The following is a 27,781-nucleotide window of genomic DNA, read 5'->3' as shown; positions in this document are numbered from 1 at the left end:
ATCAGAAATCATCAGTCTGTGCCCAGCACATTGAACATAGCTAGGAAGATAGTCTGGTCTAATGTACCTGAAAGAGCTCACTCAAGCCATCGCTCCAGCACCTACTATCTCTATGATGCTACAATTTTTTTTCTCAGCTGTGTAGTGAATTGTTTTAAGGATCAATTAAGATAACATATGGGAAGCATCCTGTGCCTGGAATATAAGAAGCTATCAACAAACTTAGTACCTGGAACCAAGAATCTCAGAAAGAATGTTCTTCAAATCAACAACACAATGAAAAACAAGAAGTCAGAGCCAAGAGCTAAGGACAATAAAAGGAGGCAGGTTATTAATGAAAACAGTTGGGATAGTCTGGGAGTTAGAGGGAAAACCTGAACACGGCATTCATCATCTCTGCCTCCTGACAGAAGCACCTGACGCCCAGTTTTTACTAACTTGTATGACTCATGTTATTAATTTGTAATAAAGAATACAGAAAGAGAGGATTAGGGGGAAGGGGTCACTTGAGAGGCACGCCTATAGGGGTTTTTCTTATTGTTTGATGTCAGGTTTTCTGTTATTGTTGTTTATCCCTAGTTTGTTTTCCTTCTTATCCTAGGGAGAAATTGGCAAAGTGTGGACTTGCATGAAATTATGAATGAGTGGGCTTTTAAGAACTTGCTGGTTCATGGGAAAGCCCCTAGTAAATATATGGTCTGTCCAGTCACACTTTCTACCCACACTTAACCTGGCTTTGGAAAATAACAAAGAAAACTTCTGCTTTTCTGGACTCTTTCACTTCAATCCCGTGTTCTTGGTAGACACAAGCCTGCCATCGAAAACGACGTTGTCACAGACACCATGGACTGACTGTCCCGAAGGCTAAGCTTGGGCCTCTGAGAAGCTGTAGATGCTCCTATCACAAAAATAACAATGGGATGATGATATGCAATGATACTAATAACGATGACGCCAGCTTCTGTGCGAAACATTTTACAAACATTGTCTTTAATCCCTCAGGCAATGCTGTAAGGTAGGTATTATTGTCCCCATTTTGCAAATGCAAAAATTGAGGCTTAGAGACATTAACTAACACACCACAGGTCATAGTAAGCTTCCAGTGATGCTGGAATGAGATTCAGGTCCACGGGGCAACACAGCTGTTTGACGCATCACCCTGCACAGGTGCCTGTGATGACCTTCATCCAGTTGAGCTTTTCAAAGTCCTAAAAATTCAGACTTTGACTGTGTTGAATCCTCATTCCCATCATTCCGCACCCTCTTTCTGGAATGGAAACTTTCAGCCACTGGGGAGTATGGCTCTAAGGCAGTGCTTTCTGATTTCTTGAAGACCATCATAAACTACAATTAGTTCATAATAATTAGCAAGAAACAAATGCTTCTTAAAAAAGCACCCATTTACTTAAAATGATTTTTAATTTCATAATGACTAGTATGTAATTATAGCAGAGCAGAGCTATTTAGTTTGAAAAAATAGCTTCAAAGATGAAAGCCCATATAGTGTTTACTTGCTCTGGGGTTCTAATTACTTTGAAAACCAGCAAAACCTCATATATGATTACTAACAGCATTCACTAGCTGCTTTGAGGGAAGCTGAACCAATTTTTTTTTTTTGGAGCTCCATTAACATGGGAAATAAATAATAAAAGATACTAGGGGCACTCATGCACGATGTCATGATCACTTCCCTGCTCTGTTGCCAGTTCAGGCCTCTTATGCTAGAGAAATAAAAAAATAAAACCACACATGTCCTCCTGGTCATTTTCTGAAATGAGACCAACAGAAAAAGACCAGTGAGGAACACAAAACAGGGTATTGTTTCTCTGTGATGTGTTAGCAACCCCTGGTCGCTTTAATTGGGTTTCATTACATTTCCAATATGTGTGTGCATCAATTCATCTTCTTTCTTCCCCTAGTTAAGATTTATGCAGTTTATTCATCACCTCGCCACAGTCATCTCAGCAGTTTCGTTTAGCAGAGTAAACCAGTCAAACCCTGTCAGACTTTTGGGGATGTCATGTGGCAAACTGCGGATTCCTGGCAACTCAAATCACTCTTGCCAATATGAGATTTTTCCGGAGCCATCCATCTTAGGGCCATCTGATATATCACATCTGCCTCTGCTCTTCTCCTAATTGATGGACTGAGCGACACCTGCTAGATCTCGCAAACATCCCCCCAAAGCAACTTCAGTATAGGGGCTGCCGGGCAGCAAGGAGCTCAGAATGGCAGGCAGTTACATGTCCTGTGCCCCAAATATAATTTGAATGATCCGAGAGGCTTGAGTGGCATTCGGCGAGCCCACACTTTTCAGAGATCTCTGATAAGCAACTGTAAACCTTCCATGCATTCACTGCATGCTCAGATGGTGGAAAAAGACAATGTTGCTGGATGTAATGGAATAGTCATTCACTATGGCTTCTTTGCTTACACTAGAGCTAACCGCATTGAGGGGTGCATGACACTTCCTAAGTGGCTGTCACCGATTCTAATTCTTGGTTGCACTGATTTTTTAAATGCTATCACTTTTCTGATGCCAACTCCAGTCTGCATACAGTGCTAAAAGGCTACAGCCCTGTGCATACTTAGTACAGACTCAAATAATGTTCAAACACTCGTTAAGTCCCTAACAGCACATCTGAGTCACTGGCCAGCTTGCATTGAGATACAGGGAGTAAAGAGCTGGATTCCAAATGTAGCTCTAATCAGAAAGAAGCAACCTCAGCACAATTATTTATTTGCAAGAGGAGTCTTTGGAGCATTTCTAGGTCTTATCTGTTTAAATCATCAGCAGGATAAGGTTTCGGGGTGGCACACTCAAGAGCTCAAATAAGAAAGAGTCCATGACTCACGAGCTCTTAACAATGGATCAGCTAAGGAGAGATTAGGGCCCTTATATAAAAGCATGGCACACGAGACAAAGTGAAAAATGACCAATGTGATGTTAAGAAAGTTTAAGGAGAAAGCCAGAGAAGAAAATGGGTTATAAAAGTGCTACCTCTACAGTCTTTCAAATGTGGTTGTACTTCCAAAATCTTGGAATTAACAGCACTCAAAACTGCTCAGCCTCACCTCTTTATAAAGTGGCAGTGTGGTTGAGCAGAGAGCTCTGCGCTAGAAAAGGAGCGACCTGTGTTGTAGCTTTCACCGTGTACTAAACCGAGTCATTAAACGCGCCCTAAATAAAGGGGTTGGAGTAAACAGTGGTTCCCAACCAGTCACCCTCAAAGGAGGCAGTGGGCCTCCACGCGCGAGTTTTGCTTTCAATTATACTCCCTGAAAGAGGTCACACTGGTTATTTTGTGCTAATCCAATACCCTAATTGGAGGATCCTGTTTTTACTCAGTGGGAAATCAATCTAAGTACTACTTCATAAGTGCACACACTGTAAAGAGAATCTTTCAAAAAGTAGAACTCATGGGAAAAAGCACATTTTACAGGGGAGCTTGTTTAGAAATGGTTTTACAAACATCCCTTCTGGGTCAGGGTTTCTATTACTACAAATCTCTAAATATCTATGTTCTTCAGCCCCTTTCTGGTACCTTTTGGCTTTCCGTGTAGAAGTTTTTATTTAACAAACCCATGACTTTACAATTCCTTTCCACTCAATCCTATACATGCAGGGAGCGTTTTAATCAAACCTCACAATTTCCCTGGCTTACATGCTCCTCGCTTCACTGCCCTAATTATTTTAATAAGCAGCTTAACTAAAATGCTGGCTTACATTTATATTTCAAGTTAATTGTGTACACTTCTGGTCCAATGAAAACCTTAAGCGTCCTTCCTACTTGTGACAGTGTTTCACCGTGTCTATCTGTTAAGGGCATGAACAATTAAAGTAACTATTACTACACAGACATCTTTGCTTTCTAATTTCTTTCTCTCTCTCTTTTTTAAGATGAACAATGCAAAGAAAAGATCTTAAAGTTCTGTCATTTTGGCTGTCTAGACAGAGAGAAAAAGAGAGCTCCCACCCAGGCCTGCAGAAGAGCTTAGATCTGGTGGATGGAAATGAAAACCTGGCAGTATCCGTGGGTCGGCCGAGAAGCCCAGGGGGTGTGGATACCCCCATTCCATTTGCTGTTATCATTTAGCAAACGGTTTTCTCAAAGGGGACGGGGGGGGGCAGGAAGTGGAAAAAAAAAAAGAACAAACTGGAAAGTCACTTCCTAATCATAGTCCCCGGGGAATGGAAAACAGAATTCCCCTCATGGTCTAATGATTCTCTGGTATTTTTAATGAAACCAAATCAGGCGCGTTTCCAGCGTCTGGTTGATGTTTCAGAGGCTTCACCGCCACGTGTCCCTGGCTCTGAAAGGAAATATGTACTAATGTCCTGGAGCTTCCTTATTATCATCTATTACCATTTCGTTCCCAGAAAGATCTTTGCTGTTTTTTTAACGTGGGTGGAAAAAGCTAGAGGAACCTGAAGATCCATGCAGACTGTCATGGGTTTGGCCTGAAACCACAGCAGCGTGACCTCAGAATTCGGGATCAGGTCCGCACGGAGCAGCTGACTCTTTGGTGACAACTTGTTAGGCACAAGGCAATGCATCCTAGGCATGCCCTGCTTTAAAGGCAAAAGTGAACGCACTGGCCTCTTTCCGTCCCTGCCCTTGCATATGGTCTATAAAAGAAGAAAAATGCTACAGGGTGACGCTTTAGAAGCAGAATTGTGTTGCCTACTATAAATCCCAGCAAGTCTGAATCAGGGGATTTGGGTCAATCTAAGAAAACACATTCTGGAATCTCTGAATCAAAAGCAGTATTTACAGATGCACAGAAAAACAACAACAATACAAGAACAAATACTCCTATTCTACACTGCTATGAGGCCAGGTTAGACTTTAATTTTCATGCTGTTAAAAAAACCACACACACACACAAAACCCAACCCCTGGAAAATGGAGCATGATTTCATTTTATTTAGGCAGTGTTTGAAACTCAGGAAGGTGAACCAGCGTCTCCCAGGCCACACAGGTGCCCATGGAGAGGCCAGTTGAATGTTTTCTAGGTGCTGTAAGGATTAACCAGACCCATTCCCCCATTTCACACACGAGATGCTGAACTTTAGGGCCGTCAGGTATTGAGACAAGGTAAAAGAGTGAGTGTGAAGTGTTGAGGCTATGGGTTCACATACAGTCAACTCTGATGATTCATGATAACTGAAGGACTGATACTCGGATGGTTAGCTTCTTATAAGCCGGGGAAACATCTGTTTGTGCTCGTCTTAGTGGTGCCAGAGACAGGCATTTAATCAATGGAAGGACAATCTATAAAATTGTAAACAGAAAATATGTAAGTCAATTTATGATTGGTTATGAAATACACCATTCTCTTCAACAGATTTATATTATATCTACTTTTGGATTGCCTTTTCCAAACAAAGAAACAAAAAACGGGTGAAAATTGGAAGCAGACGTGTACTTCTAGACGTCAGTTGAAAATGTGAAACCCCAAACACCCCTAAAGTGCGTTCAGATCACAGGTCCCAACTGGTGATATTTTCCACCCTTAGGGCTCAGTGTCAATTTCTTCAAGAAATCCCAGCTCCCTCCCGCACACTCAGGTTCTCAGCTACAGATGAGATGTGGCCAGGAGAAGTGAAAGGGCAGGCGATGCCCAGGGAGGAAGGCATGTGCCTCTCACTAGGAATTCAGACACAAGCCCGCTCTGTCACACCATCCTCACCCTCATCTTCTTAGGCATTGAAGACACATCAAAAGCTGGTTATAAGCCCACACTGAAGTAAGATTCAGCACGACCTATGCAGTGGAACAGAACTGGCCCTAATTTGGGGGTATCCTTACATCCCAACCTAAGGGCAGCTTGCTTTCATGTCAAACACATCTGCCTGCCAGCTTAGGCGGGAAAACGCTTGGTCAGCAATGAGGCACGAGCTGCCATTCAGGGACGTGAGCAGAGCCTGCATGCAATGTCAGAGAAAGCTCCTCCTTCCAGACTGACAGCCAGGAATGCCATTTTCTTCCTCGGTGAGTGCAAATCTTTTCATTCCTACTCCAAGGCCCAGGAGCTCAGCTATACATCTTGACTCTCCCCTTAGTTGCTCGGGCTGAAAAGACGGACAGGGGTGTAATACACATGAGCGATGTAGGTGCACACCACCATCGGCAAATGGAACACAAAGTTAATTGTTTCTCTAGTGAAGGGAGAGGTTCAGAGGCTTGTTTCCCCAGGAGCAGGGCAGGCTGCAGGCACCCGGAGGCGCAGCTAAAATCCCCACTGGTTACATGTTGCTGAAAGGTGACATTAATAATTTATGAACAGACACAAGACTGTATTTGTAAGAGCTACGGAGGGGTGGGATAAACAGGAACTTAACTTCTTAATAAAAACTGAAGAATGGAAAAGACAAAAAGCCTTTTGTGAGTAATACATGGAATATAAATATTATCTTGTACCTAACGTCAACCATTGGGAAAAAATCATGTAGAGTCACGCAACAAAAGAGGATGCTTTCTCTTCTGATCTGCTTTCTGAGCACATGGTTGGGTCTGAGTACACTTATCTGATTAAAGGGAGTTTTTGTAAGTGTTTAGGCTCATCTAGTTAAGGAAGGCTGGGATGCATTCTATTTTGTCTTGTGTATTGTTAACAGAATTATCAGCAAAGTCTGGAGTGCAGGAACTTTGTTATGTTATTATGTGAGAGAGAAAGAGAATAAAAGTTTGTTTTATTCACTTTAACTGCCAAACAGTTTTAATATGCAGTTTAACAGTTAGAATAAAACAAACTTTTTTTTTTTTTACTAGAAAATTGAATAAACTGGGCATCCAACGCATCTAGACACAAAAGAAATGGAGTTTGTCTAGGTCAGTTTTGGGCATATGGATTCACTTAGATCTCTTCATCAATTAGATACAATATAACATGAAATAAAAGAGAATTGGATTCCTTGACTCAGCTGAATTAAAAGGTCAGAGCTCTAAATGATTGCTTTGTTTTTCTTCAACAGCAAATTATTGGTAAAGGGATATTTTTACTTTTATGCCTTCATTTAATCTAGGTATTTATATACTTTTCTAATAGCTATCAGAAAAGTGCTGTGATGCAAATATATGTTGCATTTCAATATGTACATGGATTATATTTCTCATCATCCTACATCTTAGAGATGCTTTGAAGCTTTGAAATAACCAACATCCACTTACTGGGAAACAAAGCCATGTCCAAACTACACAATAAAACCCCAAATATCAATGAATAACAAAGATGCATATTCCACATAGGAAAGTATAAGATGCTAGAAACTCATCTTGGTATTGTAAAGTCACAGCGATTTTTAAATTAAATACAAACCTAAGTAAGAAAGTATATGTAAACTCCTAGCATTCAAAGGACTGATTAGTAATAATAATGATAATCCCAGTTGTCATGTATTGTGCATTTACCAGTCAGTTCACACTGGGATGGGCACTAAGGTGATCCATTGAAATAAAAGATCAAGTTGTTGCTCTCAATGAACTCCAAATATAAGTTATAAAAGGAAAGAAAGAGGAAAAGAAAAGGACCATAACTGAGCATTTCCCATGGGCCAGACATTAAGCAAAGAGCCACACACATATGTTTTATACTCAGAATAACCCTCTCAGGTAGGTGTTACCAAGACCAGTGTGTCTGTCCATTCTTATAAGCAGAGAGCTACCAAGACCTCACCAGCTTCATCTCCCAATGCTCTCCATATCACTCTGCTTTCTGACACTCATTTTTCCTCCATTTCTCCAATGCACAATGATCTTAGGCAAGTGGTCAAATTCAGCAAGATTAGTGGGGACAAGAGGGACAGACATGGACATCTAGGCAGAGTCAGAGAAAGGGTGCTGTTCAGATTCAGCAAAAGTAATACCAGCAACAGGGTTAAGTAATAACCTTCTGAAAGGCTCTCCCCAGTTAGGACTGTGATGAAAGATGTGGGTCACTCTGGGCCTACTGACCTTACTGTGAAGCTGCCTAAGGGGAAATTCTGCCCCAGTCAAGTTAGGTCAGAAATTCTGGGATGACCACATTGGCAGAACAAGGTAGGAGAAGCACAGAGGGAAGCAAGGCAGAGCGTCTGTAATCGGCTTTGAGTAAGAGGAAAAGGACCTTGGTCTCATCCAACATGAAGCAAAAGGTGTGCAGGTAGAACCCTCTAGAGCAGTGGTTCTCAACCTTCCTAATGCCGCGGCCCTTTAATACAGTTCCTCATGTTGTGGTGACCCCCAATTTCATTGTTACAAATTGAATATAATTAAAGCATAGTGATTAATCACAAAAACAATATGTAATTATATATGTGTTTTCCGATGGTCTTAGGCGACCCCTGTGAAAGGGTCGTTCGACCCCCAAAGGGGTCGCGACTGACAGGTTGAGAACTGCTGCTCTAGAGAATATAAGAATATAGGAGTCCGAGGAACCGACAGTTGGAAAAGTTCAGATGAAAGCCCACCCAAAATGCAGGAAGGTGAATTTAGGAGAGATTCTGAAAGATTGGCCAAAGTCACTTTGTGGCCTACAGACATATGGCTCTAACATTAATCAATGTAAATACAGTAAGTCCTCACTTAATGGCATCAATATGTCCTTGGAACTGTAGCAAACGATGTATAATGAAACCAATTTTACTATAAGCTAATTGACATACACAAGAATTAAGTTCCTACAGCATCTCATCAGCATTATAATGAAACGACAATGAACCAAAGGATGTTATTCAAGTATCTACTGTGTATATTTTTGAATGGGAACAGTGCCTGGTTGATGGATTTAATTTTCATGCAAATGGATGTAATAAAAGTTGCCTGGGAGCCGGGCATGGTTCCTCTCATGATCACGTTCTGAACATCCTGTGTCTTAGGGTGAGTCAGGCAATGCCCCTGCCCTCAGTGACTGCATGTCCCAGAGGCTCATCCTCTCCCACATGACCGTTTTGTGTGAGGCAGGCAGCTTTCCTCCATGCACACACCTATAGATCCAGGTGCCGTTGTCTTTAACATGCAGCTTCCACAGGTGCCCAGGGAAGGGGGGAGAGTGGAGAACCATGCAGGGAATTTCCTGCCCCTGGCCGAGCCCCGGTCATGTGGCTCCAACTGAACTTCTAGCTCAGCAGGGAAATGCAGTTTCTGTGTGCTTAGGAGAAATGGGAGAGCAATGGTTTGCAGTGTGTGTTCCCAAATCAACAGAATCCAAATCAACTGGAATCTTGTTAGAAAAGAAACTCCACAGGCTCTACCACAGACCCAGGAGTCAGGAGCTCAGCAATCAGTTTCAATCAGTCCTTCAGGCTCTTCTGATGCACATGAAAGTCAGAGAACCACTGGGGAAGGGCATTACTTAGCCAATCTCTTTCAGTCTTTTTTTGGTTAATTTTAATTTTTTAAAATTTATTGTTAATTTTTAAATGTTACAGATTACAGATGGCGCATGTTCAGTGAATCATATGTATTTTGAGCATTTATACATGTCCTCTACTGAGATTGAAGCTTACAGTTTCTACAATGTGCAAACAAACATGGGAACTGATTTTGAACTTAATACAATACATAAATATGTTTATAAGAACTGCCTGCATTTTTGAACATTCATTTACAGAGTCAAATCATTTTATGCACCTGTAAGCATTTATATATTCAAAGGTTAACAGGTTTAAAGATGTCTAACCACGGCTGAACCACTTGCATAAACCCAAAAAACAAACAAGCCAGAGTAGAAATGCTAATGGCAAATTAGGAGCAGGATCAGGAAGACTGACATAGGAATAAAAAACCCAGAAAAAAAAAAAAAAACAGAAAAAAAAACAACCCAGAGATAAAAGTGACAGGAAAAGCTTAGGAGAAAGAGGAACTTTGGAAATGCAGAGTGAAATGGGGTGGGGCCGCTGGATGTGCATAATGAGTAAGCTATAATCTAGGGGGCGGCCCCCAACATGTGAAATGTGTTACCACGGAAAACACTGCCAAGAGGAAAACATGAAATACAACTATGAAAAGCTGTGACCTACTGACTGAAACACCATCTCTATTATTAAAATGCTCACTGGGTGCTTGTCATTCAAAGCAAAAAGCTATGGATACAACAGCAGCTCCGCCATCATCCGCTCATAAAAGGCGCCAACATGAGTGATGGGCCAGTATCTAATTACTGACACCCAGAGATACTGCAAAAGCTGGATACTGGACTCACTGGGTGTTGTATCTTAAAACAACATGAGTGTTCATTTGTTTAAAATAAACATCTACATAAACAAATGGCATTCATATCTCATTAAAACTTTTACGACCTGCTAGAATGGTGTATGTTGTGATGAATATAGATATTCTTACTTTTTTAAGCCAGTTTATAAATTATAAGAGTAACACAGGCTCATGGACGAAAATGATCAAACCAATGGTTACCGAGAGGAAAGTACACATTCTTCTCTTCCGCATTTCTCTACTTCCCAGATAAGACCACTGCCACCAATTCCTAATGTTATTCTTAGAGACATTTTTACCAACAGAGAATCCTTGACCTGTATTTTAGGAAGATCTCATTTAAAGCAGGTATCTTCACAAGCTGTCCCAAAGAAGGCAAAGACAACACACTTAGAAAATGACAGTGGAAACTGAGGACGTTTAAAAAGCTCAAGCTAAGGTCAAGAACAAAACAAGTATATAAAGACACAGATGTTGGAATATGGTAAAGCTCTTCATAATATTTCCCAGTACCATAAAGTTGAGCATTTTTGCTGGGGTAGATTAAAAGGGCAAAGGGCCAGAGGGAAGCAGATTAAATCTGTGTATTATTCATGAAAGTCCGAGGAGGAGAATTTGGATGCCTTCCAAGGAAGACCAGGGAACATCCGCACTTGTTCACTCTTTTTGGATTTCTCAGGTCACGTCTCAAATGTGAATACTGGCATCTTGAATCTGCAGCCACATTCATCTATGCCTCTGCTCATTCATTTATTTACGATCTATTTATTGAGTATTTACTGTGTGGCATTAGCTCTGATCTCAAAGAACTTACCACAGAGCTGGGGAGAACAGGATGAGCATCCAGGAAAAACATTTGGAGAATAATAAGAGATGGTTTGTAAAAAGATAAACTGAATATAATTTAGTGCCAGTTAGCGTGGTGCCATGAACAACACAATTAAATTCAGGCCATAATCCATGTTCTGGTCCTAAAGAAAGCGTCTCCTACAATTTTTCCTTTTCATTGTAACTGATACTGGAGTTCAGTCCAATAATGTAATTGAGCAATGACTGTATTTGCATTCTCAAAAGAGAACTCTTTTGTTCTTGAAATGTGCATTTGTGTGTGTTTAAAAATACCTATTTAGTTTGGGGGAGAGGGAGGGTGGATTTGATTGCACTTAGTGATTGATTCTTCAAATTTACTGCCTCTGGGAAAAGATGTCACAGGATCATAAAATCTAGAGAGAGAAGCCTGAGAAATCAGCAGGGCCAATTCCTCGCCTCCAGGTGGGATGAAACTTCTGACCGATTACTTAGCCAAAAAGTTACAGAAACATCCTCATATATCTTCTCTTCCTGCATATATTGAATCAAAGTATAACCAGGCATCTGGTATGGAAGCATTATAAAGCCATATGTGATGCTCACTAATACAAAATGCTTGGAAGCAAGCTAAATCAATGCATATGGCTTTAAATTTACAAATGAAGACTCATCCATCACCAAAGACCCAGAATGCTCACTGCCATGACATAAAACAGAATTTAGGAGCGGTATCTGTTTTCATTTGTGTATCACCCGCTTCAACACAAGCCGAAGAGAAAGACATGTGTGCATTTCCTGGACTTGATCTGGGGGATGCAACACATTTTACAAAGGGATTAAAGGGCTGAGGTCTCTTAGACAAGACTATCTTGTGTTGATTTCATGTCAGAGACAACTTATGTGGTGGAGTCATCAAAAGAATAATATTTACGCATTATGCCAAAGCCATAACCGTTATTGGAGGTTCATATAAAATATCATATGCAACAGATAAAATAGAAGACAGCTCTGGAATGGAATCCTGTGGCTAGATCCCAAACACTGAATGATTTCCTTTTCCAAAAGAAAGTGTATGCAACTTAAATACCATTACCTCACATAACTGTTTGGAGGAGACATCAACACGAGAGTTTTTTAAAAATTTAATGAGGAACAAAAGTCAAAGAGGAAAGAGAATGTCTTCAATGTTGGCAATACCTTCTTAAGATCTCAAAAAGTAAGTTTATTTCCTTTCCAGTTGTGACCTTTGACATGGGGCAGACACTGATTTTTCTTTCCTGCTTGTGTTTCCAATGGAGCTTGAAATTAACATGGCTTTTTGTTTCCCTCTCAGTTTGTGTGCCACCATCATCAATATTGCGAGCAGAGTTCTGAGAATAGGGTTTGTTACTGCTTCTGTTGTACCAGCAAATGGCAGAAATGCAAAAAAGATGACTGTGCTTGTCCCATCCCAGTTTGGATTCCCTGTCCATTCATAGAAATGGTCTTCATTACACAGCCAATGACCTTCTTGGGAGCAAAAGCCAACAGCCATCTCCAAGGGCTTGTTCTTGATGATATTTCTGGGCTGCTTTTGATATAGATGAGTATATCCTCACTCTTCCACTCCTTATTAACAGAGGACTTGGAAACGAAACCTTTCCTGTTATCTCCATTCTTCAAAGGATCTCTTGCAGGCTTTCTGGGGTTTCTCCTGTTTTCTTCCTTTGTCAAACTAGCTATTTCCAAGTTCTCAGATTATAACACATACTAGTGGCCCCAGTGCACAAATTTGTGCACACTGAAAGGAAATTAATTAGAAGAAATATTTTAGTATTACTATTCACCCTTTATAATATAAGTGTCAACCAAATTCACAATCGACAATGACAGATTGAAACACACATGATTGGTGCCAGCAAGAGCTTTATATGTATCGCGCATGTGCGAGTCAACTTAGCCATATATATACATATACATATATATATATGTATATATATATATATATGTATGTATACACATACATACACACACACACACACTCTATATACCTATATACTGTGGCTATATATATATATATATATATATATATATATATATATATATTGCAGCTTGCCTTGGTCCTCGCAGCCCTGGCTTCATCAGGAAGGTCGTCCGGAAGGATGTCTGGAAGGTTGTTTGGCTGTCTGCCCTAATTAGCATATTATGTTTTTATTATTATAGATCATCCAATTCTACCCATATGCCTCTAATTTTGCCTTTGCCTTTTCATTATGAGTTATTCTTATGTTCCATGACCATGTCAAGTTCCGTTTGAGAAAGGGGAAGCAATATTTCTCCCCCCAGAAAGTGTTACTGTAACTTCACAACCAATCTTGGCCACAGAGTTTTGGTGTTTAAGTCTTCATGGTCTTTGGATCACACTGTTTTGTCTATTAGTCAACTTCTATTGCTTCATTACAGGCAACTTCTCCATAAAGGGCTCTTATAATCAGTAAATACATTTAAGAATTAAAAGGATTCTCTTTATTTGTATGCTTTACCTTTAAATTTTTTTGTATTTTTAAAAAATATTACTTTATTTCTAAATGTAAAATGTGGCAGCACTAAGTACACTGACAATGTTTTGCAACCATCACCACTATCTATTTCTAGAACTTTCGATCATCTCAAATAGAAACTTTGTCCCCATTAAACTGTAACTCTCCATTGTTCCCAAACTCCCAGCCCCAGGTAACATCTGTTCTACTTTCTTTCCCCCATGAAATTGCCAATTCTAGGTATCTCATATAAGTGGAATCATACAACACTTCTACTTTTGTTTCTGGCTTATTTCACTTGGCATAATGTTCTCAAGGTTCATCCATGTTGTCGTATGTGCCAGGATATATCACATTTCATTTATCCATTCATCTGTTGATGCACATCTGGGTTGTTTCTACTTTTTGGCTATTGTGAATAATACTGCTGTGAACAATGATGTACATGAATCAATTTGAGTCCTAGCTTTCAACAGAAGGACCCTCTTTTGTCTTGTAAATTTTTCAGCTTCATCCAGAAATACTGCCTAGCAATGTTTCAATCATTAGTAATTTATCCTGGTCTAGAATTTGGGTTTGGTAGCTACTCCAGTTCCCTTGTTTGATTTCAGATCCATGCTTTATTCTATTTGGCTGCTCTGTTTACACAGAACTACATTTCCCAGAATCCCTTGCCCTCTGGCTTCCAGGTAGTTCCAGCCAATGTGAGGCACTAGAGCAGTGGTTCTCACCCTTCCTAATGCCGCGACCCTTTAATACAGTTCCTCATGTTGTGGTGACCCCCAACCATAAAATTACTTCTGTTGCTACTTCATAACTGTAATTTTGCTACTGTAATGAATCATAATGTAAATATCTGATATGCAGGATGTATTTTCATTGTTACAAATTGAACATAATTAAAGCATAGTGATTAATCACAAAACAATGTGTAATTATTTATTCAATATGTGTTTTCCGATGGTCTTAGGCGACCCCTGTGAAAGGGTCATTCGAGCCCCAAAGGGGTCGCGACCCACAGGTTGAGAACTGCTGCACTAGAGGCAGATGAGGGGCAGAAAAAGGGAAAGGCCAGTATCTTTCTTCCTCTATCATTCTGATTCCTGTGGCATCTTGGACAGTGGCTGCATCTTCCCCAGGAGAGCCCACGGGGGTTCCACGTTCCGCCAGGCAACCCTGACCACTAAGCTCTGCTTCCTCCTGTTCCTCTTGCTCCAGGGAAGCTAGAATTCCTCCTCTTGCTATACTCCGAGTTGCCTCACTTTTGCACTTTGAACTCTTCTTTCACTTGTGCTGCCAATTCCATCTACGAAGTTCCTTCTTCTAAATATACCTGGGATGGTTTGTGGGTTCCTGGCTGATAACCATTCTACCAGTTTCTCAGGATGCTGAACCTACGGCAGTGACTTCTAGCTGCTCTCAACATAATACCCACTTTATAGGATATTTTGCTGTCATTCAATTTCCAAGCCTCCTTGGCAGTTTGACGTGGCCATGAGAATCAGTTCTGGCCAAAGTGATGTGATCAAGTGAGCTGTGTGGCAGGTTCTGAACCTTCTCTGAAAGTTCACTGCTCCACACTCTGCACCGTCTTCTCTTCTTCTCCCTGTGGTTCGGAGCACGGATGTGACAACTGACTGGGTTCCATTCTGGAGCATGAAGACGTGGGCCACCACCCTAGCCCTGCTTTTCCTACCTTTTCGATTTTACATGAAAAGCAAAGAGAATTTAATTCCCTTTGGTCTAAGCTCTGCTATTTCAAGTCTCTGTTTATTGCAGCCAACCTATCCTAACAACTTTAAGACCCAAATCATGACCCCAAAGTCAGTCCCAGACCGCCAATGAATTTTCTCAGACCTTTCCTTACTAAATTAAAGCAAGGACCCCTATCCTCTGATCTTATTCTAAGTTTCGACCTCCTTCTGTTTATACTCAAAATTGACCTATTCTCATCTACAACACTTTCAAAAAGCTTTAATCCCTTTAACAGCTTCTGCTTTGCTTATTAAGTTTTCTCTGGAAGGGGTGTAAATTCCAGCTACTCACCAAGCCCATATCCAACCTAGAAAATGATCAGAGTCTGGATGTTAGAGAATTTTTAATTAAAAGCCTGGGAACATTGTTCCTTAGATGTTAATAAAGCCAGCAAAACGGAGAATCAGCGTGGCCTAACACCACACGACAGACCATCAGTGTCCTGGTCCAACAGCCCCCTCTTCACAGAGCTGATGGGCTGTAACTGAACCTAATGGCTGCCACGCACAGATAAATCTCACCTGTATTTTACCCAAGTGGGCATCAATTAGAAATACGGACTTCCAGGATGGTGGTTCCCAAACTTTATTGCGCGTGAAAATCTCTTGGGGGAAGAATCCCACCCTTCTGCTCATGATGTAGCTGGACTGGGGTGGGGGGCTGTGACCTGCCTATTTAAAGGGACCCCAGGTGCCTCTAAAGCACATGGTCTATGGGCCACACCAGGAGAGACCCCGCTCCTAGGGAACTCATGGCTGTACAGCGGCCACCAGTGGAGCGGGCTGTCACCAGCTGGGGTAGAGGCTAGAGAACATGAATTGCTACTCTGCTAGGCATTTCACAGATATCATCTTGGTTTAGGCTTACAGTTACCTGATAACCATTATTATTACCCTTGTTTTACAGCAAGCAACCCGAGGCCCAGAAAAATTAAATTAAACAACTTGTTTAAAGTTACAAAGTGGCTTCAAAGCTGGGTTGTGTGTGCTGAATATATTCTGTTAACCCATTGTATGCCACAAGCATCTGAAGATGAAAGGGGCAGACCTTCCCCACATGCCACACGCATCTATAAAAAAAAAAATGTTTTCCTTAAGTGGCAGCCCTGACCAACTTTAAAATCATTTTTTGTGAGAATTTTCAACTAAAAATATTCAAGAAAACCCGAATGGTAATATATTTATTTTTATAATATTCATTGCAAATTGATTTTTTAAATTAAATTCAAAATATTGTGGCTTGTGGGGATGGTTTCGGTTTTGGACATGTGGCAGTTAACTGTTAATTTCTTTAGTTTTGCTCTGTACCCTTCCCATCATGCTCTGTACTCCTAGACACTGATGTTTATGGACTGACTCAGAACAACTTGCCCTCTAGCTTCCTGTTGGGCAGGGTTCTTATGGGAAGTGCTGGGAAGACTGGGGGTTGGTGCCTGGCTGGTGTGGCACAGTGGTTGAGTGCTGACCTATGAACCAGGAGGTCACGGTTTGATTCCTGGTCAGGGCAAATGTCCGGGTTTCGGGCTTGATCTCCAGTAGGTGGCATGCAGGAGGTAGCCGATCAATAATTCTCTCTCGTCATTGATGTTTCATTCTCTCCCTCCCTCTCCCTTCCTCTCTGAAATCAATAAAACTATATTTTTTAAAAAAGACTGGGTGTTGGGAGGAGAGTGAGGCCAGGGTATTTATTCCCCCAGCCTCCCTCGGTGCAGACTGTCTAGGTTACATCCCTTGACGCAAGGTCACAGCCCTTGTCAGTGACTCTTAACACATGACTGTCTCCTTCCAAGTTCTTGTAATGATTCACTCTTCTTGCCCCTTCAAACCTAGGACTGATAATTGTTTTCCTTCCTGTCTTTTTTCTAACTAGGAGGGGGCAGTATGCTAATCCTTTTGTTTCCCTACAGTTTGACCATGATGTTATAAATACAGTTGTTTCTTTACTAAATTCTCCTCCAAATCAGCCGTTTTGAGTGTTATATCTGTTTCCTGCCAGGGATCTGACTGATACAGTTGGTTTGGCTCCAAAGTTTTCCTCTTCCCACTCCTCTAGCCAGCCTAACTCCCTTCCCCTGGAGATGATTATCATAATGATGATGATGATGATGATGTAGGAGAAGAAGAGGTAAAAGGAGGAGGAGGAGGAAGAAATAATGACAATAATGATGACAATGGCTGAGCACTTATTATATGCAAGGTGTTGTCTGAGAGCTTCACTTCTTATTTTCAGCTTCTATGAAACTATTTTAAAATAAATATCCATGCAGAACATGCTCTATTTTTAAAAAATATTGTATCTACTACAAGAACCTTTATGGTAACAATTTTACCTAAAGTTCATAATTGGGGGAAATTGAAGTTCAGAAAAGTTAAATGACATGTCCAAGGTGACACATCTAATAAAAATCAGAACTAGGTTCAAAGGCTGGGCTAACTTCAAACCTGTTATTTCTAGACTCAACTCACAGATGGCACACAGAATAAGCACAGGGAAACTTAGTTACCTTAGTTTGGTATTAAATAAAAAACAGTATTCCCATATTCCCACTAAGAAATCCTATTCTTTCTTAAGATAACTGAACCAAATTGATGGGAGGCAATCATAGAAAGAAAAATTTTGAATTTGCAACCACTAAGAGTAGGTTATGTCATACAGATCTCAAAATTGCAATTTTCCCTTTATCCAGAGCCACTGGTACAAAACCATCGATGAAGGTAGTTAAGAGATTCTCTCCCTGTCACATGCCTGCTGTGGGGTTTAAGGAAGATATTTTCTACCATAAGCATTCACACACCCAAGCTAGAAATCCATGTAGCTCAGAAAGGTCTTCATGCCCCTGCATTGACATATTAGTTCAAAACACTGATGGCACACAGGTGTGAGAGCAGCAGGGAGCGAAATTAGATAATCGGCTGGTAATTTGCTCATTTATAAATTGAGAGAAGGTACTCTGGCTTTTCTTCACTTACATTTCTCCACTTGGCCAAGCACAAAACAACAGCTGAGGTGATGGTTATGAAATTCATCCAAGATGTAAATGTGAGAGCTGCCAATCTTTTCTCCTCCTTTCCTGCAGGCACCTCCCTCAGTGACTCTACTGGCAACCGGAAAGTGCCAATGTTTATCAAGAAGTACATAGAAATTAGTGGATAATTTGTTCTCTTTTTCTATGGAAAGCATGTTATATTGGGACCATTTGGGATGGTAGACAGGATATAGAAGAAGTGATTTCAAAGAGCAATATGGTTTCTCCAGGCAGAGGTGGTGGCTGGGACAGGGGTGAAGCACAGAGGTCAGCTTACATACTTTGAGCAAAACACCTCCTGTGACCTCATTCATTGCACTTCCCCCTAAGTTTGAAATAGTCACTCCTGGTTTATATGATTTGATGGGAACAACAAATGCTCAAGTTTATAAAGACTTCCACTCCTGATAACTAGTAATTATCTAGGTTCCAATGTAGCTTATTGTTTTTTGACTGCTATCTGATATATACATAAAGGGAGGGAGGGAGAAAGAGAGTGTGAAGAAGAGAGAAAAGAAGGAATCCCATGTGAATGAATAATTCTGAATCTTTTCTTGAAAGACTGTAAAGATGAAGGTTCCTAATAAGTTAAGTTTTGTCTTTAATCTTGCTGAAATAAATGTAGAAGAAAATATAATTCCAAACATCTTTAAATGTCTATATCCTACCTCTGACACGTCCTATTAAGTTAAAACTAAGTGGCAGGAACAGATGATGGTTTGACACCTGTACCATTTTTGCCTCTGTATCTATTACACTTTTAAATTCATAAATTCAATAGAATACAATAAAATCTAAATACATTTTTTAAAGTAGGATAGTGGAACTCTATTGCCAATGGGAACATGATGATATAAAATTTATCAGCTTTCTTCCTTTTTTAAAAAGAGATTCTGCAGGTGAGATTAAGTTAAAGATCTTAAGATAGGCTCATATGATAAGATCATAAGATCCTGAATTATCTAAGAGGACTCTATATGTATCACAAGTGTACTCAATGGAGGGAAGCAGAGGGGAATTTGACACAGACAGAAGAGAAGAAGGCAATGGGAAACATGCAGGCAGATATTGGATTGATGCAACCACAAGCCAAGGAATGCTGGCTGACACCAGAAGCTGGAAGAGACAAGGAGCAGATTTTCCCCTAAAGCCTCTGGAAGGAGTGTAGTTCTTTGATTTCAGCCCAGGGGAACTAATTTGACATTTCTGGCCTCTAGAACTGTTAAAGAAAAAATTTCTATTGTTTAACGCAATATATATATATATATATATATATATATATATATATATATATATATATATATATATATATATATATATATATATACTAGGGGCCCGGTGCATGAAATTCGTGCACTGGGTGTGTGTGTTGGGGGGGGGGGAGTGTCCCTCAGCCCAGCCTGCCCCCTCTCACATACTGGGAGCCCTCAGGCGTTGACCCCCATCACCCTCCAATCGCAGGATCGGCCTCCAATCGCAGGGGACCCTCATTTCCCCCCATCACTGGTTCTGCCCCCAGCCCAGGCCTGATGTCTCGGCCAGAGGCGTAGACCCCCATCACCCTCCGATCGCCTGATCGGCCCCTTGCCTAGGCCTGACGCCTCCGCCAGAGGTGTCAGGCTTGGACAGGGGACTCCCATCTCCCCCTGATCACTGGCTCTGTCCCCGCCCAGGCCTGAGGCCGCTGGCTCAGGAATCATGCCTGGGCAGGGGACCCCCATCTCCCTCTGATCGCTTGCTCCACCCCCCGCCCAAGCCTGACGCCTCTGACCCAGGCTTCAGGCCTGGGCAAGGGGACCATCATATCCCCCCAATCCCCGGCTCCACCCCCCACCCAGGCCTGATGCCTCAGCCAGAGGAGTTGACCTTCATCACCCTCCGATCACCAAACACCAGATCGGCCCCTTGACTAGGCCTGAGGCCTCCGGCAGAGGTGTCAGGCCTGGGCAGGGGACCCCCAGCTCCCTGTGGTTGCAGGCTCCGCCCCTGCCCAGGCCTAACGCCTCTGGCCTAGGTGTCCGGCCCGGGCAGCGGGGACCCACAGCTGCAGCGGCCCCGCGATCGTGGGCTTCGCTTTAGGCCCAGGCAAGGGACCCGTAGCTCCTGGGACTGCCAGCTTCGACCGTGCCCAGCTCCCATCGCTGGCTCCACCCCTAATTCCTGCTATCACTGGTCAGGGCGGAAAAGGCGCCTGATTCTCCGATCATGGCTGCGGGGCAGGGCAAAGGCGGCCCCAGGGCCGCCTTTGCCCTGCCCCCCCAGCTCTTAGCTCCCCCCTGGGTTTCCGAGCACTGTCAGTGGCAGGGGGCTTCTTCCTGCTTTCCCTTTCGCCTCCCTGCATTGTGCCTACATATGCAAATTAACCGCCATCTTGTTGGCAGTTAACTGCTATTCTTAGTTGGCAGTTAACTGCCAATCTTAGTTGGCAGTTAATTTGCATATAGCCCTGATTAGCCAATGAAAAGGGTATCGTCGTACGCCAATTACCATTTTTCTCTTTTATTAGTTAGGATATATATATATATATATATATATATATATATATATATATCAATAATATCAATATCAATAATTATAGATTCAGAAGAAGTTACAGAAAAATGTTCGGGGAGATCCCCGTGTGCATTTCACCCAGCATCCCCCAACGCTAACATCTTGTGTAACGATAGTACAATATTAAAACTAGGAAACTGATTTTGGCACAATCCATCTGTTTTATAAGGATGTGTATGTATTTCTATCGGATTTTATCACACGTGTGGCTTTGTGTAACCACTACCTAGGAATGTTACATAAGACAGAACCTAAGCCACCAATTTTTAGGAACATATTTGTTACAGCAGCTAGAGTTTCTTGGACTAACTCATATATCCTACTTTATAGAATTGTGAGAGATAATAGTTCTAATTCAGAGGAAAGAGCTTTGGGAGGCGAGTGCTATAAAAATTTGTATTTTTACTTTTTTTCTAGCTTTATTAAGGTGCTAGGAGCCCAGCACACGAAATTGCACAAGACCCAGGACCCAGAGTCCTGCGGCTTGGCGGGACCCAGAAAGAGTCCCATGGCTACCACCACTGCCGCCGCTGCGGGAGGCGGGACCCAGAAACCCAACTGCCGCCCTGGCAGAATGCAGAAACCCACCCGTGCCTCCGGTCATGTCCCCACCCACCCCACGCACGCAGCCTCTTGCTGACTGGTCGTTACGGCGTGATGGTATGACGACCATAGGCTTTATATAATAGATAGTTGACATACAACATCGTGTATGTTTAAGGTGTATAACATGGTGATTTGATGCATGCATACATTGTGAATCAACATTATTATTAATATGGAGAAAATGAGTGCATGTTAGACTGCCTGACACATAGTAGATATTTAATATTTCTGTGTTGAATGAAAGAATAAACATCTTGTTGACAAAAAAGCCTGAGATTAAAAAAATATTCCACACAACGCAACAGCATTGCCAAGATATTTGTTTGCTCAGAGAACATTTTTGATTGCTACACTTGAGCTCATACAAGTAAAACAAAAACCTCTCAATATGAGCTTCTTTCAATAGGATTCTTGTTTTTCTTTCTGATACTTTTCCATAAAAAATAAATTATAAAATATTAAAGAACATTTTGGAAAAAGAGAAACCCTTAATCTTCCCACCCAGTGCCTTCAAACTTTTAGCTGTATGCATGTCTATGTTTTATACTTATAAATCTGCTACTTATTTTAAAATAAATTTTAATTTGTACTCAGTAAGGAAAGCATAGGCATGGTAATTCTCCAGAACTGGTTCCAATAAAGAACCACCTAATATTTCTAACAGTTCCAATTTAGTTTTGCCAAGGGGTTCCATGCTTATTAAAAAACATACCAGAGAGAGGAGGTGACTTCCCTAAGAAAGACATGGGGGTGTTAATTCTCACTACAATTAGGGTGAGCAAGATTGCAAATGTCACAATCTCTCTACTTTCTATTTAAGAACTATCGTGTGGGTCTTGTAAAAATTACATGGAGGGAAAATGATTGCCTATGAATCTTACACAAGGATATAAATGAATTCAATGGTTAATTCAACAAATATTTTTTTGAGTGCCCACTATGTGTTAGGCAGAATGTGGACTTTAATGAATAAGACACAATCTTTAACCTTGAAAAGTGAAAGTGGGAATGAGAGATGAGAAGGCATGTCTCAGGTGAGCCCAGAGGCAGGGTGAGACCAGAGGAAGTGCCTGGAGGAAATCAGACCTGACGTCTGGCTGGAAGTTAGGCAGACGAAGGGGTAGAAAGAGTCCAGGCTCCCCATGCACATGGGCCAGAACGAACAGACTCAAGGAGAAGCATGATACTCATGGGACTGCTAGTCACTCTACCTGACTGGCTGTTCACAGCGCACCCTGGGGGTGAACTGAGAAGTAAGCAGAGGTCAGACCCTGAAGAGTGGACAAGGGTCAGCAGAGCAGTGACGGTGTTGGTTCCGCGCTGCCGAGGACAGCCCCTGGCACACAGGCATTCCATCGGTACGTGTGGAATGAATTAACCTACACCCTGCTGCACAGTTGGCCCATTACTGGTCACAGTCATTGGACTCTGGTTGCAAAGGAAGAGCACACACAGCTGGGAAGGGACAGCCTCTCCTCCCCCTCTCCAGGGACTCACCTGTGATGGTGCTTATTGGCACGCTGGGTATTCACGTGACCACCTGCTTCTCAATGCAGAGACACCGCTTTATTCCTGTTGCTCCTGAACTGCCTGCTGCTAAACAGCAGGGGACAGACACACTGAACCTTCATCTGACAAAGGCCCCTTGTCTCAATTTCATTTTTTAATGACATCAAGAATGTAGCTTCTTAGGACAGGCTTTCAGAGGAACGGTGTCAATGCCATTTCCAACTCCCAGTCCCAGAAGCAGAGGAGCGGGGTACGTGGGGAAAGAGATGACGCAGCTGCAGAAGAAACAAGAGGAGGGGCCGAGAGGAAGGCGATGAAGACAACATCTAAGTGTTTCTTTATCTGGGACTCCCTTCTTCTCTATGTTTGGAAACTCCTTGTGGTTGAACTTGGGCATCAATGATGTAAGAGTACCAGACATCTCACTCTTTAGGGAGATGAATGGATTCATAAACCAGACCTAACAATCCTGAATAATTTGGAGGCAAAAACAGATTGGACTCACAACGGCCCAGCAGGGTGGGGTACTGTGGAAACAGCCTGCTCCCGCTCTGCTGGGCACACCAAGAATTCACAGGGCGGGCTGGCCCCCTGGGGTGAGGATGGGGAGGATCGCACATGGTTTCAGCTGCTGAAAAGTGATGGGAAATTAAAGGGAGAATGAAATGTGTGATCTTATTTAATCACACCTGGTGCTTCAATTTCTCAGTAACAGCAACCTGCTCCACTGTGTCAAATTGGAGAATGAAAATGTGTGTGTATATGTGTGTGTGAAAATATATATATATATATATCTCAAAAAAACAGCTAAAGAATGGATTAACTCTTAATGCCTGCCAATCCACTGCAGGGATCTAAAATGCAAATGACAGTTGAGTTTTTCTCATAAAGAGTTGGGAGGAATTACCCCTGGACCTGGATTGGCATAAAATTACCATAAACTGAGGGGTAAGCAGTGAAATGTCACCTCCTAAATGGGGCCAAAAACTTAGGGTCCTGGGCTAAGGGGTGGCTGGGGAAGAACATGTGTTTTCATACTCAAAGTATACTTTAGGTCAGAGTCTACTGTTCTGATGATCTGAGCGTATAATCTGTGTTCCTTCAAATGTCTAGGAGGATGACAGGTACCAAGTAGAGGGGAAAAGAACCATTTCAGCCTACTTAGAAATGTCTGTTTGTGAGGAGTATACCCATTTGTAAATCTATGTTAGAATTGGTATTTAGTGGAGATCACCGCCTCCACTCCCCCTCACGAAGGAGATGCTACTTTATGGCGTCCGGGTGTTTTTTCCTGACTATCAAACGTCATGTAGTTCTGTAGAGCCTGCTACATTTCCCTGGCTAGTCAGCTACTTAATGACAACAAAGTCCTAAAGGATAAAAAAGTGCCTCGTGTCACGTAAAAGGGGTTATTGTGGTTAAAGGTTCCATTCTGCTTGGGGTGGGGAGAAGCCTTCTGCATGGCTCTATTTAGCAGTAAAATAGAAAGCTGAGGAATAATTGGCTCAGCATCGCCAGCTTCACATCACACAGTAAAGCAAATCCAAATGAAAACAACCAGACAGTAGCCGTTTGGGTCCCTTCCATAGAGGAACCAGGCGGTGGCCTGCCAGCATGCACAGGAGTGATCCCAGGCGCCCTGCAGGTTCAGAGAAGATCGGCTTCAAGAGACTGACTCAGTGAAGGAACTTTACAGGGATACTTGAACGGACTGCCTGGGACTCTGCTGTGATTAATTTTTCAGGAGCATGGGCCTTCGAGATACAGATATGTTTTAAAACAACTTCCTAGAAAATAATTCCCACGGCCAGAGATCCAAGTAACTGAAAGTGCGCCTGGTTTCTCTCTTGCTCCTGGAAATCCAGTGTGTCAGCCAACTGGGCAGCACTTTTTCTAGCACAGGTCATTGTTACCCTCTGTCCTCCTCCCCTAAGACTGGAGGCCTCTTCAGGGTAGAAAACTGGGCTTGTTCATCTTTGCCATCCATTTCCAAAGCATGACACATAGCACCGGCATGCCACAGGTACTCAATAAACAGTGTGTAGTGGACCATTCATCACTCCAAGTGGCATTATTCTGCAGAGCAATCAGTTATTCCCCAGTTTGCAGAAGAACAATGGATAAATGTCATTCTAAGTGGGGCAGCCTGGTAGGCAATCCAGTGAAGTTATATTGAAATGAGTTCCCTGTTATTAACAGGACAGAATGAATGGGCCCTTTACAGTCATTGAATTAGAATCTATAAAAATAACAGTTGACTTAAAATAAAGGCCCGTTTATTTTCCATGTGGTACATTTCTTTGGCCACTTGAAGAGCCTAAGCAGCCTTCGGGGCCTGTGGCCCCAACCTTTGGTTGGCAGGAGGGCAGGCAAGTCTGACAGGCGAGGGTGGAGTGCGGCAAGATCGATGGGGGTTACATCAAGATTCTGACATCTTTTCAAAATGAAGCTTCAACTTGAAATGTTGTGAATGTATTTGAAGGTTTGCCAGATCTATGACTGAGAGTGGCATATTTTCATCTATTTAAAGAGTCTTATAGACACTATTTATAATAACGTAACAGGTAATTAGTGTATATTAATTATTCCCCATTATACTTTGGCTCAGGAATGATCACGTTTGCTCTTCTCACCCTCTTTTTTAGTAGACAAAGTAATGGGTCTAACCATGCCTCCCCTCCTTAAACCTGTAGAGACGTGTCCCTACTTTTAGAACAGGGATGGGGAACGTACGACCCGCGGGCCATATAAGGCCTGAGAAATCATTTGGTCTGGCCCTGCCAAAGCATTAGGGGTGAGTTATGTTTGACCAAATATAGGGGGCTAATTTTTAAGTTGATAGTTTTGTATGGCCCGCGAATGATGTTATAAATATCCAAATGGCCCTTGGCAGAAAAAAAGGTTTCCCACCCCTGTTTTAGAATAAAACCCAAATCCTGGTTATCACGGCAGACACAACTCTGCAAAGGATGTTGCTCCTCATCTCTGGCCACTGTCTACCTTCCTCTCTGTGCCTTTAAGCTAAATTCTTTAGTTTAGTTCTTCCAGCCGCTGGACTCTTCCCACAGGTTCTATCTCTATTGCATTGCTCTCCTCCCTGCTTCTTTGCTTGATTAACTTGTTTATCCATTGGGTTCACATTATTGGCCACTTCCTTAAGAAGTTCTTTGTCTTACCGTATACACTAGATTCCCCCTTATGTATACATTCATACAGCAACTTCTTCACAACTGTCACTTAACAGTTATTTGTGCAAAGCTTTCTTTTTTAAAATATATTTTTATTGATCTCAGAGAAGAAGGGGTAGGGAGAGGGAGAGAGAGATAGAAACATCAATGATGAGAGAGAATCATTGATCGGCTGCCTCCTGCACGCCCGCTACTGGGGATCGAGCCTGCAACCCAGGCATGTGCTCTTGACTGGAATCGAACTCAGGACCCTTCAGTCTGCAGGTCGACACTCTATCCACTGAGCCAAACCAGCTAGGGCTGTGCAAAGCTTTCTTTAATGCCTGTGTTCCACTCTATATTTTAAATGTCATGACAGCAATGAAAAGGTCTGACTTGTCTTGTTCATTCTGTGTCCTAAACACCTGGTCCAGCACATAACAGCTACTCAATAAATATTTGTTGAATGAATGAAAGTATCTTTCAACTTGAGTTGACTATAGACTTGAAGCATTAGGCTTGTGATGCAGTGGGCAGACTTAGGACTGTATTTGAATTCAGCTTCTGTGCCGTACAACAAGAGAAACAAGCCACTCTCTCTCACCGAGGCTCGCTGCCCTCATCTGTAAGCCTGCAGCACTAACCCTCCCTATGAACACAATGTGCTCACAGTGGGGCTTGAACACGATGCTCCGCACTGTTCACAGATGAACTAATAGTAATATCACCTGTGTCCAGCTCCAGCTCTTCTCTGTGTTTCCGGGAAAAACTCTCACGTGAAAGCAAGCTTCCCACCTTCCTCTTCTTAGAAATCCAAAGAGCAGCAGGAACAGGGAACAGCCCCTCCTCAGTGCGGAACCAGGTCGCATAGCAAAACCCTTTTACCAGCACTGGGAACCTGCATCCAAGGGCCTCACCTTGAGGGAAAACATGCAACCTCGCCTCTTGAGAATGAAGCACAATTGTTTGGCGTCTTCTGTTTAACTCTTGATCAACTTTGTTTTTGATGTGTGTCCATTCTGACGCATGTGGCTATTAGGTTTGCGTGCCATCGCCCACATACAGCACAACTTATGCACCATAACTGCAAATGGACAACGGGCTTATTTCCAGTTTGGGGCTATTACTTGCTTTTTGTGTGGACTTACTCCTACATCCAGGGGAGAGGTTCTTACTACGGAGGGTTGAGATCTGAAGGTGAGTGCAGTTAAAAGGAGGTAGAGGGACTCGCTAATATGGAGCAATGTGGACTATGCAGTGTGGGGACGAAATGCAAATGAACTCCTGTGAGGTGGGGACTTTTCTCTAACCCACTGTCACAAATGTGTGGCAATTCCTGAAAAAAATAGCACCAACATTCTGGAACTAGACAGATAAGTTCTACTCCACGCACACCGATAGACATTTCATGTGAGAGACTAGAGGAAGTCACGCTAGATACACAGGATAGTGGATGGGGTGAAGCGTATGTATCCAAGATATGGAGAGATGGATCTTGATGCCAAGAGTTCCCAGATATGTAGAAAGTGCTGCTTAAGGTAAAGTTCTACTGCTGGCTCTACTCATGAAAATGGCTCCTCTCCATACTCCTCAGGCTGCTGAATGGCCAACTTACTATGCAAATGCATGTCAGGCAGCCCA

At 42.2% G+C, this 27,781-nt stretch overlaps 1 protein-coding gene across 7 annotated transcripts in view; it reads right to left on the bottom strand.

Moving 5' to 3' along the window:
* Positions 1 to 27,781, bottom strand: part of SAMD12 (sterile alpha motif domain containing 12) — a 346,079-nt gene that overhangs the window by 83,417 nt on the left and 234,881 nt on the right. For 2 of the 7 annotated variants that reach the window (XM_059671849.1, XM_059671853.1), the window contains exon 5: positions 23,381 to 23,604. The exons of 1 other annotated variant lie outside the window; for it this stretch is intronic. In XM_059671849.1, the coding sequence (XP_059527832.1) occupies positions 23,396 to 23,604 (209 nt within the window). In that variant the 3' untranslated portion in view covers positions 23,381 to 23,395. Of the gene's footprint in view, positions 1 to 50; positions 899 to 4,908; positions 5,277 to 22,961; positions 23,061 to 23,380; positions 23,605 to 27,781 lie in introns of those variants that run through there. 4 more of the 7 variants (XM_059671851.1, XM_059671852.1, XM_059671850.1 and 1 more) reach the window with 4 other exon arrangements.

Source organism: Myotis daubentonii, chromosome 17 (genome assembly GCF_963259705.1).
Source record: "Myotis daubentonii chromosome 17, mMyoDau2.1, whole genome shotgun sequence".
Taxonomy (NCBI): domain Eukaryota; kingdom Metazoa; phylum Chordata; class Mammalia; order Chiroptera; family Vespertilionidae; genus Myotis; species Myotis daubentonii.
Note: the sequence above shows the minus strand (reverse complement) of the source record. Positions and strands in the feature narration are given on the sequence as shown.